Source organism: Megalops cyprinoides, chromosome 23 (genome assembly GCF_013368585.1).
Source record: "Megalops cyprinoides isolate fMegCyp1 chromosome 23, fMegCyp1.pri, whole genome shotgun sequence".
In the NCBI taxonomy this organism is placed as follows: Eukaryota; Metazoa; Chordata; class Actinopteri; order Elopiformes; family Megalopidae; genus Megalops; species Megalops cyprinoides.
The window spans coordinates 6,221,429-6,236,311 of record NC_050605.1 but is presented as its reverse complement, the minus strand read 5'-3'; the positions used below and the strand labels follow the sequence as shown (position 1 = coordinate 6,236,311).

Here is a 14,883-nt window from a genome sequence, read left to right as displayed (position 1 = left end):
ACTAAAACTGGTTTCCATTTACAATGTGTACAATTTCCACATGTAATGAAGCTGTATTGTCATGTCGAAATAAACTTGAAGTATCCAATTGCTGTCTGAGAACTCTTGTCGATTTGCCTTTGCTGGTCAGTCTGTGATCTTAAACTATTATCCTGGGCTAAGCCGTGTTTGTGTTTGCAGATACGCGGTGGGGCATGTTTATTTGGGGAGGTTGCCATGGTGGTGGCATTCAGTAAAGAAATCCACTACAGTACTGCCAGTGGTTACTAGGGCGGAGGGAAGAGGGTTGCTGGAGGGTGTGGAGAGTATTTTCGCGGCCACAACAACTTGCTTTTTCATATTTGGGAAAAGTCGTGCTGTTCCCATGACCAAAGCGGAGACGTCTGCCATGAAATGTAACTTTTCTGACAAACACAAGCGCGACACCGTGCGCAATGAAGGAGAATGTCAAAAAAAGAACGTCTCAAAAACACTTCACAAGTCTCAGAAACATTTCTGCATGTGTTGTAGCAGCTCCCCATAACACTACTGCGCTTGTCAAAAACGGGTCACTTTGATAATTTGCATATTTCGGAATAAGACCTTTTTCTGCGATGGTACGTAGGCAACATCTCCATGTGTTCAGATTCAGCTAAACGCTCAGATTTAGCCTAAATTTTCTATAGAAATGCACTTATCGAAAATTTAAAGCGTGCCAGACATGCAAACGAGTTTTCTTGGTAAATTCCACTTGCTTCTTTCCTTGTCTACAGAGCGTTTGAGTGGTCTGAGTGTCGCCTGCAGGTTTCCAAGCAACGCGTTTTACAGTGTCTGGCGTGCCAAATACGAAAGGTCAGTTTTGCTTGGTTTGCCGAAATATTTTAATTTACATTCGCTTTAAATTGCATAATATAGCCTGTAATGTTTATATAGTGGCATGTGGTGTCGCACAGATTCTTTTAGCAACTGTTCTAATAGTTTGCCAGTTATGCCCCTGCGTAAAATTACTTGAGTAAGTCACTTACAAGTCACTTGTAAGTCTTGACATTTTTAATAAATAAGCAGCCGACACAGTCGTGACGTAACCCAACTATTGAAGCAAAACGAGGATATGTCGAAAACATTTCTGATGTCAGCCAGAAACTCAGCTGACCGATGACAGATGAAACATTGTTGAAACGTTCACGTAGTCTTCTTTAGTTCAAACTTTTAAACGCCAGTTTGACCTAATTAATACTAACATCTTTTGCCTTGCACATACGGCACAGATCTGACTATGATAAACTGACAGTGTTTCTTGCTGGTGTTCACTATCCTGTATAGTGTTGTCGCGTTTCACCGCGTCATTTTCCGCAAAATGATGCACATTTTCACCTAATTTATATTATTCAAGTCATGTAGCTCCACTTCTGTGTCACAGCAGGGAGACGTTAGCCGTAACTGCGGATATAGAATCAGTCTAGCTGGTTAAGGTTAGAATTCTAGTTGGGGAATCTGGACCTTGATGCGTGGTCAAGCTACTGTACCACTGCTCTAGATTTATGCAGTAGAATCATCATTGTTATTGAACCGAAGAGCCCACCTGCCACCTTTATCTTTGTATTAATTCTAGTAATGTGATCCATCATCATAATGCACTGAACAGGTTTAATCTTTCACTACACTGTAAGCAGAACTGTGTTGGACTTGCACTTCAAGCTCTGATTGGTTTGTTCTGAGCTGGTCAGGCAGGTGAAGGACCTGGCTGTCTGTGGTTGGTCAGCTCGGTGTGTCTGTTAGACAGGCAGGCTGAGGATGACCACAGAGGGCGGGCTGTGGAGGCGCGGAGCAGGACATCCGGAAGAGGTTGTCCGCAGGACTCAGATGGGGGTCTCTGCACAGAGCATCCACCAGCGGTACCACAGTGTGCTGGGGCCCCTGTCACTGTTCTCTCAGTGCAGGGAGAAGGAAGGTAAATGAACTAGAAGGGAACAGAAAGGCTAATATATGTGTGAGTATGGTGACCAGAATAAGGGGGAGGGGGCATCATAAACAACAAATCCTGTATTGAATGATGGCTGGGAGACAAACAGGAGCTGATAAATAGGATTTTCAGGGTGGTTTGCTGGTGGTGAAAGTGCCATGCCATGATCATGATGCAGTGCCTCCACCTCCACAATAGTGAAAGAAATCCAACGTTTCTCCCAGAAGTGTATTACAGAGACACTGTACATCTGCGGACTGTGTCTGTGAATGGCTTTGTCTCAGGCAGGGATGAGGAGCAGTGCCCTGTAGCACCTGGCTCTGAGGGGCTCAGGATGTGCCCCAGCTCCCTGCAAGAGCTCTGCCGCCTGGCACAGTGCAGGATGCAGGCGCGGTCTGTCCGTCACCCCGCATCCCAACAGGACAAGCAGGCACTGGTGAGACCCATACACACACACACACACGTTAGGGCATTCACAGACGCATGCACGACACATACATACACGTGCAACGGCCATGGTGTCGCCTTGTTTTCCCATAGACGGAGGTGCTGATGTCGAAGCTGGGACTGCTTTGGCAGGATCTGACATCGCTGACTGGTGACCCCTCCCTGACCCAAGACGAGAACAAGGGACTTCACTGTGAGGCTTTCAGGGAGGTCATCCGGATCTGTGAGGAGCTCTACCTGCACTACCTGAGCCTGCTGCACACTCTTAGGAAACGTGCCATTTTCAGTGACCAGGCCAACCTCAGCCGTGTCAGAGCGCATATTGCCTTGGACTGTACCACTCTGTGAGTGTATGGGGTGGGGGGGGGGGGGGCGTGGACTGTACTACACCATGCACCTGCAAGAACCCAGCTTGCTTTGTCTCCACCAGATGGCATATGTTGACAGTTGTGTACATGCATCTGTGTAAGGGTTTGTGAAACTGATATGTAAAATTGTATATTTTTCTGCTTCTGCTCATGAAATAGTTTCTTAAAACTCAGTATTCCTACATGTATGCAGAAACTGGCAATTGTAAGGCCATATGCAAAGCAAGCCTGCTGTGGTTTCAGTGTATAGATTTCCTTTTCAGGAGATGCTCACACAAAGAAGAAAAAAGATTTGCATAATATCAGAGAAGCAGAGGACAGATCAAAAACCATAGCAACAGTGACTGTTTACCTTCAGGTGACATGGAAGCCAGGCTTCTTTTTCAACTTTGTGAACTGAAAGACAGATCAGCATAGGATAGTGAGCTATCTGTCTCAAGACAATACTCAGCTTGTGTATGCTCTGGAGAAGCCATATTTATTCTGAAATACATAAATATAACATTAAATGGATCAAACTGTTTAGTAGAAATACAGGTTATATTGTACCCTACAACATGACAACATGATGTGACAAGTAACAAACAGAACATAGAAAACTTGCTAATACTAGCCTGCCTAGCTTGACATTGGTTAGCGATGCTTTTGAGCCTCAAAATATGTTGATCTGGGGCCTCAGGGTCAGATGGGATTTACATTGATGACGATTTTGACCTCACTATGATGGTGTTCTGCTGTCCTCCATCCATACATTGACAATGGAAGAGTGAACTCCTTCAGCTCTCCGTAACAGTGCTCTGATTTCCTCCAGTCTGAACGTCCATTCAATCAAGGACTATCTGATCGAGAGAATCAAGGCGTTGAGGACGGAGAGGCTCGGTACTGCGAAAGGCAGCGGTGTACAGGGGCACGAGGGGGCGCCAGACACACGCTCCACCACCCGAAAGCTGAACTTCAGTCTGCAGCCCCCGTCAGGCAGGGGGAAGAGCAGGGCGAGCAGACAGCATAGGGACTCCATAGAGAGGGACCTTCAAGAGGTACGGTCGTGCCCCTGCTGGGGGGTTACTGGGAATGTCACCGTGAATGTCAATCGTTGGTGTCACTGTGGAGGGCAAGAGGTCAGTATGAGTCATTGGGGTTCGGTCCTGTTGCATTGCTGGGCTGCGGTGTCCTGGAATGAAACCTCAGTGCTGTAAAACTCACCATCTCTCCTCTGTGCAATAATAGAGTCAAGGAATGTAGTTATCTATACTGGAATACTTTATTCAGTGTAGCCTGTTATCACCATATGCTTCTCTCTTTATTAATCAACCCTTAATATATAAGGACTGTCTGTTATATTCATAGCCAAGTGTATGCCAAGGTGTATGTCAGAATCCCAGGTATAAAGCTGTTTTAAAGCCTGCCATTACATGTCTAGTTGCAGAAGGTGACATTTGTTCTCATGTGTTTGACTCTGGCACTGGATTCTTATGGAAAAGGGCACTCCTGAGATGAGAAGTGAATCAATGTTATAATGATGTCACTCTGTGAATGATGTCATTGTAGTGTTAACAGTGCAGTTGGGGGGGATAAAGACTTTATGTCCTTCTCCTGTGCAGATTAATGAGGCAATTGGAGCGCTTGACCTGGAGCTTGTGTATGACCTCACACCGTCTCACGTGGAGCAAACCACCAACAGAGGAGGCACACAGTGTAAGAGTGTCTCACGCGTGCATGTATATACACACACACACATGAAAACACATACACACACACGTGCTTTATGCAGTCATGAACACAGTTGTCCACACACAATGGTGATGATGCAGTGGTTTTCTGTGTGTGTGTGTGTGTGTGTGTGTGTGTGTGTGTGTGGGCGTGCGCACGCTTGTGTTTGTAGGTACTGAAGTCAGCGGGCCTAGAACAAAAGGACAGAGGGAAGACCAGCGCTCCGCCAGTCCGCATCTCAGTAGATTGAAGGTAAACACAATGATGTCCACACCTGCATCTGTACCAGCAATGGCTCTCAATACACCAATGACACGCTGACGTTATTCTGCTGTTACCTCACAGGTAATATTCTGACATAGTTTTCACATAACCCCACCAAGGCTTATCTGATTTCACTTCTCTGTTGATAACATCACCAGCAGGTTTCTGATTTTATTCAGATCTGTGACAGTGTACTCCTTTAATTACTCTGACATTTATGATGGTGCCATTTTTTGGCGTTATCTGACTGCAGTTACTCTGCTGTTACCATAGTGTCATTGTGACATTATTTTCACTTGAAACCTGACTAATCATATTTATCGTGGCATTATTTTGGCACCATCATGTAGTTATCTGACCATAACCACTCTGCCCTGTAATTGTAATGTATCTGCTGCATTCTCTGACTGTAGTTGCATGCTGTGGTCCCTCTCAGGGTAGTAACTCTGTCCCAGAGCTGCAGCAGCAGATGCTGTTGGAGGAATTCGAGAAAGGCGCGTCGCCAGTTCGGCCCCAGACCCCGCTGGTATTACAGGCCACAAGCTGGAGTTCCAACCTGGATAAGTCCATCAGCCCAGCTGAAGACCTGAAGAGGTGCTGGTTCCATCTGCAAGGCATCCACTACATCTACACAACATCTAAACCACACCCACAACATCATGCAAATCCACTACATATACACAACATCTAAACCACACCCACAACATCATGCAAATCCACTACATCTACACAACATCTAAACCACACCCACAGTATCTGCCATGCATGTCATGACTGTCATGTATGGTAGCGTGTGTACTGGCTTCCATTAGTTTCTAGGCTGTCTAGTAAGGTTAGCACAAGTTAACTTGTGGTAGTGCTTGAATGGCGTTGTGGCCAAATTCACTGGTCTGACACTGTTGCTCATTCGATGGATACACTTCTGTTCTCTTGTGCTGGAAGTCACTCTGGATAAGAGCATCTTCTAAATGAATGTAATGTAATGTAATGTAATATCTTGCAGATCCACTACATCTACACAATATCTAAACCACATCATCATGCAAATGCACCCACCATGCAGTTTCAGCAGAATTTATACAACATTCACACAACATGTACACAGCACCCATGATGTTCATACAAATCCACACATCTCCTCAGCACCCTCCACATTAATATAACATCCATACAACAGCTATGTACAATCCATAATATTTGCATAATGTTCAAACAGCATCTAAACAACATCCACTAAATACAGTCAACATCGACACCACACTCCACACCACACCACAGCAACGCAACTCAATTGCATCTATTCTGCACCCACACACTACATCCACAGTATATCCTGTTCAAGGTGACTTACGGTGTTAAGGACGGACTACACTGGAATGTGATGTGCCTTTAGATTGTTACAGGACAGTGTTCCACAGGAGAAGTTGGGGCAGGTGGACCCTGAAGCAGACCTGCCACCTCTGATTAAACCCCTGACCCACAGTAGCACCACAAAGCTAGAGCTCCTCCAGCAGTCCCTGCAGGTAAGAACACTCACCTGTCTCTGCAGAAACCTGTATCATTTTACAGGGAAAGTCATATCTCTCTGCAGCAAAACCAACCTTTGTAGAAACACTCACATATCTAACTCACTCACAGTCACACTCACTGACAGTCTCTCTGCAGGTAGGGATTCTTACCTGTCTCTTCAGATAAACATATCTATCCCGCTATAAAGGCAGAGACATACATCTGTCCCTCACCCCCTCCCACATTACAGAGGCTGAATGAGGAGGAGGATAAGGAGGTGGTGACAAAAAGGGCCCCGGTGGAAGAACCGGAGCACCCCCAGGCGGACGTCGATAGCATCACGCTCTCACCAAATCACATCGCCCGCATAGCGGCCTCTCGTGTGTCCGACAGGGTTTTCACTGAGACCATAAAAATTCAGGCACAGTCGCCTGTCTACAATGACCTTACTGGAGAGGTAACAACATACAACAGCAGCAGCAACTTGCTGTTGACACTAGGACTGTCAAGCTGTTAAAACAATAGAATGAAATTCAGTCTCTCTACTACCTATAGGACTTTCTTGAGATTAGTTCATCTATAAGGGATTCACTCTGTGATGTCATCTCTCGACTCCACCCACAGATAGAGCAGTCCTCAGCGCAGTGGATGGATCGGAACCTGTTTGCGGGGGCAGAAGTAACAGAGCTCTACAAGGAGCTATCAAAAAGCATTTCAACCCAGCACCTGAACTTCGATGAGGTGAGAAACATGTTTGTGTGTGTGTGTGTGTGTGTGTTCACGTACACATGTAGTGGGAACACTCTTCTGGATCAATCATGTGGGTGTGTATATTTTTACCTCTGACACTGTTTTGCTGTCTCCTGGAGGATCCAATGTTTGAACCAGCCCCAACAGACATCAACTTCCAGAACTCACTCTCATCCAAAGCTAAGAGCCCATGTCTTATCAACCCTGAGCTAAAGAGGCCAAACATCAGCAATGCAGCCCAGAGGTCAGTGCCAAACAGTATTAATTGAAAAAAGCTAGTTCAGACTGGGACCTCACACCAATAAACCGATAAACTTACGTAAGCTTTGAACCAGTAAAGAGTAATGTTAGGTAAACTTCCCCACTGTCATCTGATCATCTCCACTCGTCTCTACTTCCAATCAGTTAAAGCCAAGTATTGTGATATTTTAAATGTTTATTTAAAAATCACAATTTAAATAAAATACTCTTTTTGATTTGCTTAACATATACCCTTATCCAGAACAACTTACAGAGCTTAAATGTCATCCATTTATGCAGCTGGATATTTACTGAACCTTTTTGGGTTGAGTATCTTGCTCAAGAGTACAACAGCAGCCCCAAGCTGGGAATCAAACCTGTTCCTTTCTACAATGCCATGCTGCTGTCCCTGTGATCTTCCATTAGTTTCATATAGTGGTCTAAATTCCTCACTAAACAAATCTTTCTTTACCTCAGTCTGCGGTGTGTCAGTGTTACTGATCTTTGTGTGTATGTACACTTGTGCTGTCAGTAGGAGGGCTGAAATTCCCAAGGAGCGCAAGAGACCGCAGGATGTGACATCACGGGAGCACGCTGCCTGGATGCAGTGGTGGAAGTCCCACCTGTCCCTGGGCGATTACCTGAAATTCCTCTCGAACAAGGTAGGGCTCTGACGATTAATACAGCCGCTACCGCCTCGAACAACTGTTTCAGCTTAGCCACGTTTTTAATGGCCCGCTGCTCCGACCTGGATGTTTGCCCAGGTTATCTAAACATTGACATAATCGCTGCTCCCTCATGGCTCCAGGACTCCAACTCAGTTATTGCTTTTGATATCTATAAAACTGCAGTATGTCCACATCAGGGGTTGGATACACACTGGGTTGTTTTATCATCTGCAGCAGAATGTCTTTTGGATGTTTGGCCGATCGCCGGGCTCGATTAAGTCTGTCTGGTGCACGCAGGCTGCTTTGATTGTGCGGGTGTGAATCATTTCCGCAGGACCTGGATTACCTGTCAGTGGTGTTTCACCTTCACGACAGTGATGAGGAAGGCGATGAGAAGAGCGGGGATCATACCCATCAGCAGGAGGAGGAGAGACAGTGAGTGACATGACCTGCTCTGTATTCAAGTCCGCACGTCCGCTGTGTGGCCTCAGACAAGGCCGCTGAAATGCTCTGTCAAAGAATACCAATGAAATACTCTCCACAAGGCCGCTGAAATGCTCTGTCTAAGAATACCAATGAAATACTCTCCACAAGGCCGCTGAAATGCTCTGTCAAAGAATACCAGTGAAATACTCTCCACAAGGCCGCTGAAATGCTCTGTCAAAGAATACCAATGAAATACTCTCCACAAGGCCGCTGAAATGCTCTGTCAAAGAATACCAATGAAATACTCTCCACAAGGCTGCTGAAATGCTCTGTCAAAGAATACCAATGAAACACTCTCTGCAAGGCTCTTGTGCTTATAGAACATGCCATTTCACAGAAAAAAACTGAAGTACGCTGTCACACGGGGCAGCCGAAGCTACTGCTAAACACTGAGAAAAATCTATAAACCTGCATGTCTGTAAGCCCTCTTCGATGTAACGGCCCATGATAATATTCTCCTCTGTCTGTAAAACTGGATTTTAATAAGCTCTCTCTGATATAAAGCCCCTTGTGGAGCATCTAAGCAGAGCTAGGTATAGACAGAGTGATCAATAGCAGCCATGCAGAGCTGGTAGACACTGTCCTTCAATAATTCTCTCCCCTGTGTCTCTTCTATGGAGGCGAAGGCAGAAGATTGATGCTCTGAGACGTAGAAAGCAGGAGTTTGCAGCTGGGGTGTGGAACGTGAACTCCGTCCTGCTCGGGGGGTTAGGGAAGGATCCGTCACCAGAGGGTAAACCCCGAGATCTACTGCACCCACACTAAATTCACTGGTTTCACCCCAAATACACACTTGTACTGAACTGACTCACGCTCAGTCTGAATTCACGCATGCAGGTTTCAGTGCATTCGCATTGAATTTGTTATAATCATACTGTTCATATTCTGAATTCAGTGCAGTCACACCAAATATACACCAATACCAAACTCACAGCACTCATACTGAATTCACAGAGGTCACACTGAATTCACAATTATATGTACTACATTACTAGCGTCTCAGTTGACTGTCAGTGAATTCACGTCCACACTGAAGTCATTGTATACATATATGTAATGAAGTCACCTTCACTCTAATTTAACGTACACATTGAATTCACTCTTGCAAGGAATTCCCTACACTGATTTCACAACTCTCTCTTCTAATTCATTACATCAGCTATGAATTCACGACACTGACTACAGTCTCACAGCCTTCTGATTGTGGCCTGAAGAACTCATTACACATCTCTCTCTCTGAAGAAGCATCTGCTCTTCTCACTAGAACAGAGAAACCCTTGGTGTTTACTCACAAGCTTAGCTAGGCACTAGGGGTCCACTGTGTAAAGTATTAGCCTCGGGCTGTGTCTGTAGTGTTCTTTCTTCTGTGCTTGTTTATGAATCTTTCTGTTCCTAAGGTCTATTTTGAGTTCCATGCTGTTATGCCAGTGAACAGTGTTGAGGTGAGGTGAATTTCCCAACACCCTCACTGTTTTGTGGGTTTATGTGAATGAGTAAACTGTGCTGTCTGAGGGGTTGCCCTCAGTGCTGTACTCTGCTGGGATCTGACCTGCAGGGATATGAGCACCTGCCAGAAGCCTAACATTGGCTGTTGTCTGCACTTTCACAGATGTTAGCTCAGATGAGGACATGCCTCTCAGCTCCAAGCAGGTGAGCAGTCCACATAGTCATCAGAGCACAGCTGCTGCCCATCAACTGCATATTCTATCTTCCGTTCAAGGCAATGCATGTGCATTTCAGTTACCAAGAAAGAGGCATGATCTGTACACATCCAACATAGTTACAAGCGCAGGGCAAAAAATTCTACCACCATGGTTTGTGGAACTGTGGAAGTGAAACATTTGTTTGGTTGCACAATAAGCCGCCACATTAAGGGAGAAACTTCCGTCCAGGGGTTGGAGCTCTCTGTTATTTCAGGGACCAATACGTTCATATTTTACTGTTCTATTTCAGCTGTGTAGTGTGGGCATGTGTGTATGTGTGTGGTTCTGGGTTGGCACTCTGTGTGATTATAGGGTTTTTTCTGGGAAGTGATATTAGTGTGTTTCCATATGTGTGTGTGTGTGAGATTGTGGGTTGGCACTCTATATGATTGTGAGGTTCTTTGTGTGGAAGTGATATTGGTTTGTTTCTGTGTGTGTGTGTATGTGTGTGTGTGTCCGCTTGACTGTGAATTGGCACTCTGTGTGATTGTGGGGCTCTTCGTGTGAGATTGGTATTGGTTTCTTTCTTTATGCTGTGTGAGGTGAGATTGACATTGATCCGTTTCTTCACGGCTTGTTGTGGTGAAATTGACATTAGCCTGTTTCTTCATGGCTGTGTTTGGTGTTGGGTCTGCTTGTCTGGGCAGGAGCAGCGTGGCGCGGCAGCGGGGGGTTCGGAGGGAGTCCAGCTGCAGACGCGGCTGGAGAACATCTGGAATGTCCTGTGCTTCCCGGATGGACTGAGGCAGGACATGGCCCTCAAATACAGCTCAGACGCTCACAGGGACCAGCTTGAGGAGGTACTGACCCTTATCACGTGGCTGCGACATCACTGTGGTGGTTACCAACATTACCATAGCTTGCAGGCAATCAAATACCAGCTGGAAGAGATACCACACCTCACACTTCACACCATCACAATGTTGTACCATCACTCTGCTATACAATGCTACATTCAAGAGTATTCCAACTGAAGAGACTGTTCACATATGTACAGCAATTACAACAGGTAACTTAGTGGGTGCATCACAGTGATGAAACTGTTTACTGGTCTGGGAGCCATATTTGTAAGATAATTCAAATGCTATATATAGGGGCTGTTAACCAGAGACAGGTTATTAACCGAGTGTACAGCATGGAGAGGTGATAACCACTGAAATTTAATGCAGAGAGAGAGTATTAGTAAATGGCTTTACAGTAGAGGGATGTTCATTATTTATAGCAGATTATATTAAGATTTGGATTTATAGCTGAGACATGTTATTACCATTGGATTTTACAGCATAGAGATGTTATTACCTTTAGGTTTTATAGCAGAGAGAGGTTATTAATGGTGTTTCACAAGTCATTAACTTGGGGTTTTACTGCAGAGAAGGTAAGAGCATAGGTAATTTAAATTAGACAGATATAATGATGAGGGTTATACAGCATATGATTTCCCAGCAGAAAGGTTATAAACATGTGGTGTAGCAACACAGAAGTGTCGTTATCATGTGGTTTTACAGGACATTGAGTTTATTATCAGGGGGTTTAACATCAAAGAGAGCCTGTAAACATATGGTTTAACAGTCAATGGATGATATTATAATGAGCTTCACATTGCAGAGCTTATATACATGTGGGGTCATAGCAGAGAATGAACAGTTGTGCGGCTTCACGGCAGAGAGAGACTATTGATATGAGGTTCTCCATCTGGAAGAATAAGAAACAGGACATTCCAGGAGAGGAGCTGTCTTGTTGAAATACCGTGTGTGGATTGTGTATTTCTAGCTGCAGTCAGAATGGATCTTTAACACGGGGGCCTGACGGGTTATGTAACCCACAGGCAGGCCAGCTCCCTGCAGCTCCTGATCTGTTCCAGCCCGCTGCATTCGTTTAAAGCGGGGATGTTGACTGTTGTGTTCGCAGCGTTTCTCTGAGAGGTGCCACGCCTCATTGTGCAGGCTCCTTTCACAACACGATTAATGTCATCTGAAGTCCGGCTCTGTGACGTGTGACAGGCCCCCCTTGGCTGCTGTGGCACGAGCTACACAAGGCCTGCGTGGTTTCGCTGTTTGTGATCGGTACTGGCGAAAAAAAAAAGAAAACAAAATGAACACACATCTAAAGCCACTGTTGCTCTGTGTTCTCTTAACTGGAAATGCATTTTGGGTAAATTTGCAAGCCCTTTGCTCCCATTCCAATTCTAGCGTCTTTGCCTCCCAGCCTGCTGTCCTAAGGTATCTGATGACAGGCATGATATGTTCTACCTCCAGGCAACTGTGGCTTGGGAGCGCGCTGCCCAACTGGTCCAGCAGAGGGAGACATTGCTGCACCAACTGGAGGTGTTTGAGAAGGATGCCTCTGATCCCAACAGATTCTTCCAACATGGTAAAACTGGTCCTTATTCCAGTCACACAATTTCCACATGATCCACAACCCTTCCCTGAAACAAAAGATGTATTACACACTGCCCAAATGCAGCAGGTCTATTACCCACAATCCTCCTCATATTTGACAGTTGCGTTGTCAACAATTATCATGTACACATATATATCAGTCTGGATCTTCCACAGATAACACCCGCTACTTTAAAGATAACAGATGTCTTTCAAGCAGAGAATGAAATGATACACAGTGCATGATGGAGTGGCACAAATTCCTTCAGGTTATGGAGGCACATCAATGGCAAGGATGGACGAGTCCAGGCGCAGGGAAAAACTCAACTCCCAGATATCAGTTCTGGAGAAGGAGCTGCAAAATATCATACAAGAGGTTAAACGCCGTTTCCATGACACTGTCACATACAGGGTGAGTAGACTATCACATCACTGCTCCTCGGAGCACTGTCTAATACATACTGATTCAATAGGCATGTATTTTAATACAGTGAGAAATGTAAGCGTTGCTGTCGATGAGAATGCAGGGGTACTGATCTTTGGCTTGCAATCCAAAGATTAAAGGATCAAACCTGGCTGTGGGCCAAGGTTGTTGACCCCAAAATTTGAACATCACAAACGGAAAAAAAAAGGTGGGAGATTGGGTATAGGAGGGATGCCATGGCCAGCAGGCAGTGAAAGGAAGTGGTAAATGGGATTTTTATGGTAGTGGATGGGACTGGTTTGTTAATCGCATAGGGACTGTCTGAAAATTCTCTTCCTGTGGAACATCAGTAAAGAATAAGCAGACATGGACATGTTATGTAATTATGGTCTTCCCCTCCCTCTCCTTCTCTCTCCCTCCCTCTCTGTTTCCTTGGGCAGTAAAATGTCAGACTTTGTACACTGCATTATGTGATGGGTCAGCAGATGCCTTTGCCTGTGATTCACAGTGCCTGCAGTATTCCACATTACACACTCTGTTACACTCTGCAACCTCTATGTCCAGCTGCATGTTGTGTTGGAGCAGCTGAAAAAAAGTGCCTTACTCTGGTGTGCAACCAATGTGTCCCACATATGATCCTAGCATATGACCCTCTTACCGCTATATCACACTGCTGCCTCTGCCTGTTTCTCTCAGGCAGTAGTAATGCTATACAACAGTCTTTTATTGTTGTCTGGGGGTTTTAGGGCAGTAAGGCACGGTCTTTAACTGCTGTTTATGTCATATAGGCTGTAATGCAAGGTCTTTAACTGCTGTTTGGGGCAGTAGGACAGCAGGCCTTGTAACCCAAAGTCTGTCAGTTACCTAGACAAGTCAGTTCCTTCTCTAGTCTGTCACTTAGAGTACCAACTGGGGCACTGCTGACAAACCCTTAAGCGAGGAACCAGAACTGCTTTATATCCAGCTGTACAAGTAAACACTGTAGTATGTAATAATGTGAGCCACATAGGTTGCTCTAGCTAAATGTGTCTGCTAATTAAAAGTGTAATGTAATGTAAAGGAGGGTCTGTCAGTGTTGGCTGAGAACAGTATGGAAGACTCTCTGAGGGCAGGCTCTCTCACTGTTAGGTGGAGTATACTTTTGACTCCTTATGGTTTTTTGCTTGTGTTGTACTGTACATCACTTGTAAGTTGGTTTGGATAAAACCCTCTGCCAAATGAATAAATGTAAATGTAAAAATGTAATTTGTATAAGGGCAGTGAAAGGGCAGCAAAGCCGGGTCTCTCACTGTAGTTTGTGGGCTGTTGCAGGGCAGGCCCTATGGGGAGAAGATGCGCCGGGACCGCATTGAGATGCTGTACTGGCTGCAGCAGGAACGTCGCGTGCAAGCCTTGGAGAAGGTGCTGGGCAGCTCAGGGACTGTCCCTGCCAGACTGCCCCCACTGGAGCCAAACCAACAGACTCGCGTGCTCACCCCGCACCCTCCACGGAACCCCCACCCACCCGGTTCTGCAGTGAGAAGAAACTCCCGGCGGGATCCTAACCCACGCAGCCATATTATGCACTAACACTATTTCCAACACTGTAAACAAATAAATAAAATATTTTGAAATAATTTTGCATTCAGTGTGAAGAGAAATATTCATGGTGGTTGAAGGTTTCACTGCTCAAAGGATGGTAGGATGGAATCATAAAACCTACACAATGCTCTCAGGCCACCATTTTATAGACCTCATACTGACTCACTGCTGTGAGTGTAGTGCTATCAGGAGAACCATACTACAAAAAAAACATACCCCAGGCACAAGTTGCACGTTAGAGCTGATCACGGACCAATTTTCTTGATTGGCTTATAATGGTTTACCTTATAAAGGTTACCACTGTGGTTGGAGAAGCTGGTCCTAGATCAGCAAACGTCAGTAATGTACAGTTAACATATACCTATGAATATTGTGAAGAAATATTAGTAATAATTAATAAATATTATTTTGTG

General features: G+C 45.2%; 1 protein-coding gene across 1 annotated transcript; it reads left to right on the top strand.

Moving 5' to 3' along the window:
• The first annotated feature begins 1,773 nt into the window (after window positions 1–1,773).
• Window positions 1,774–14,458, top strand: ccdc87 (coiled-coil domain containing 87). The gene is made up of 19 exons (XM_036518410.1): window positions 1,774–1,930; window positions 2,227–2,378; window positions 2,483–2,733; window positions 3,569–3,794; window positions 4,359–4,452; window positions 4,640–4,719; window positions 5,168–5,325; window positions 6,125–6,254; window positions 6,491–6,697; window positions 6,865–6,981; window positions 7,110–7,234; window positions 7,763–7,892; window positions 8,233–8,333; window positions 9,005–9,117; window positions 9,994–10,034; window positions 10,735–10,887; window positions 12,343–12,457; window positions 12,735–12,877; window positions 14,201–14,458. The coding sequence occupies exons 1-19, from the start codon at window positions 1,774–1,776 to the stop codon at window positions 14,456–14,458; spliced, it is 2,751 nt and encodes a 916-aa protein (XP_036374303.1).
• The last annotated feature ends 425 nt before the right edge of the window (window positions 14,459–14,883 follow it).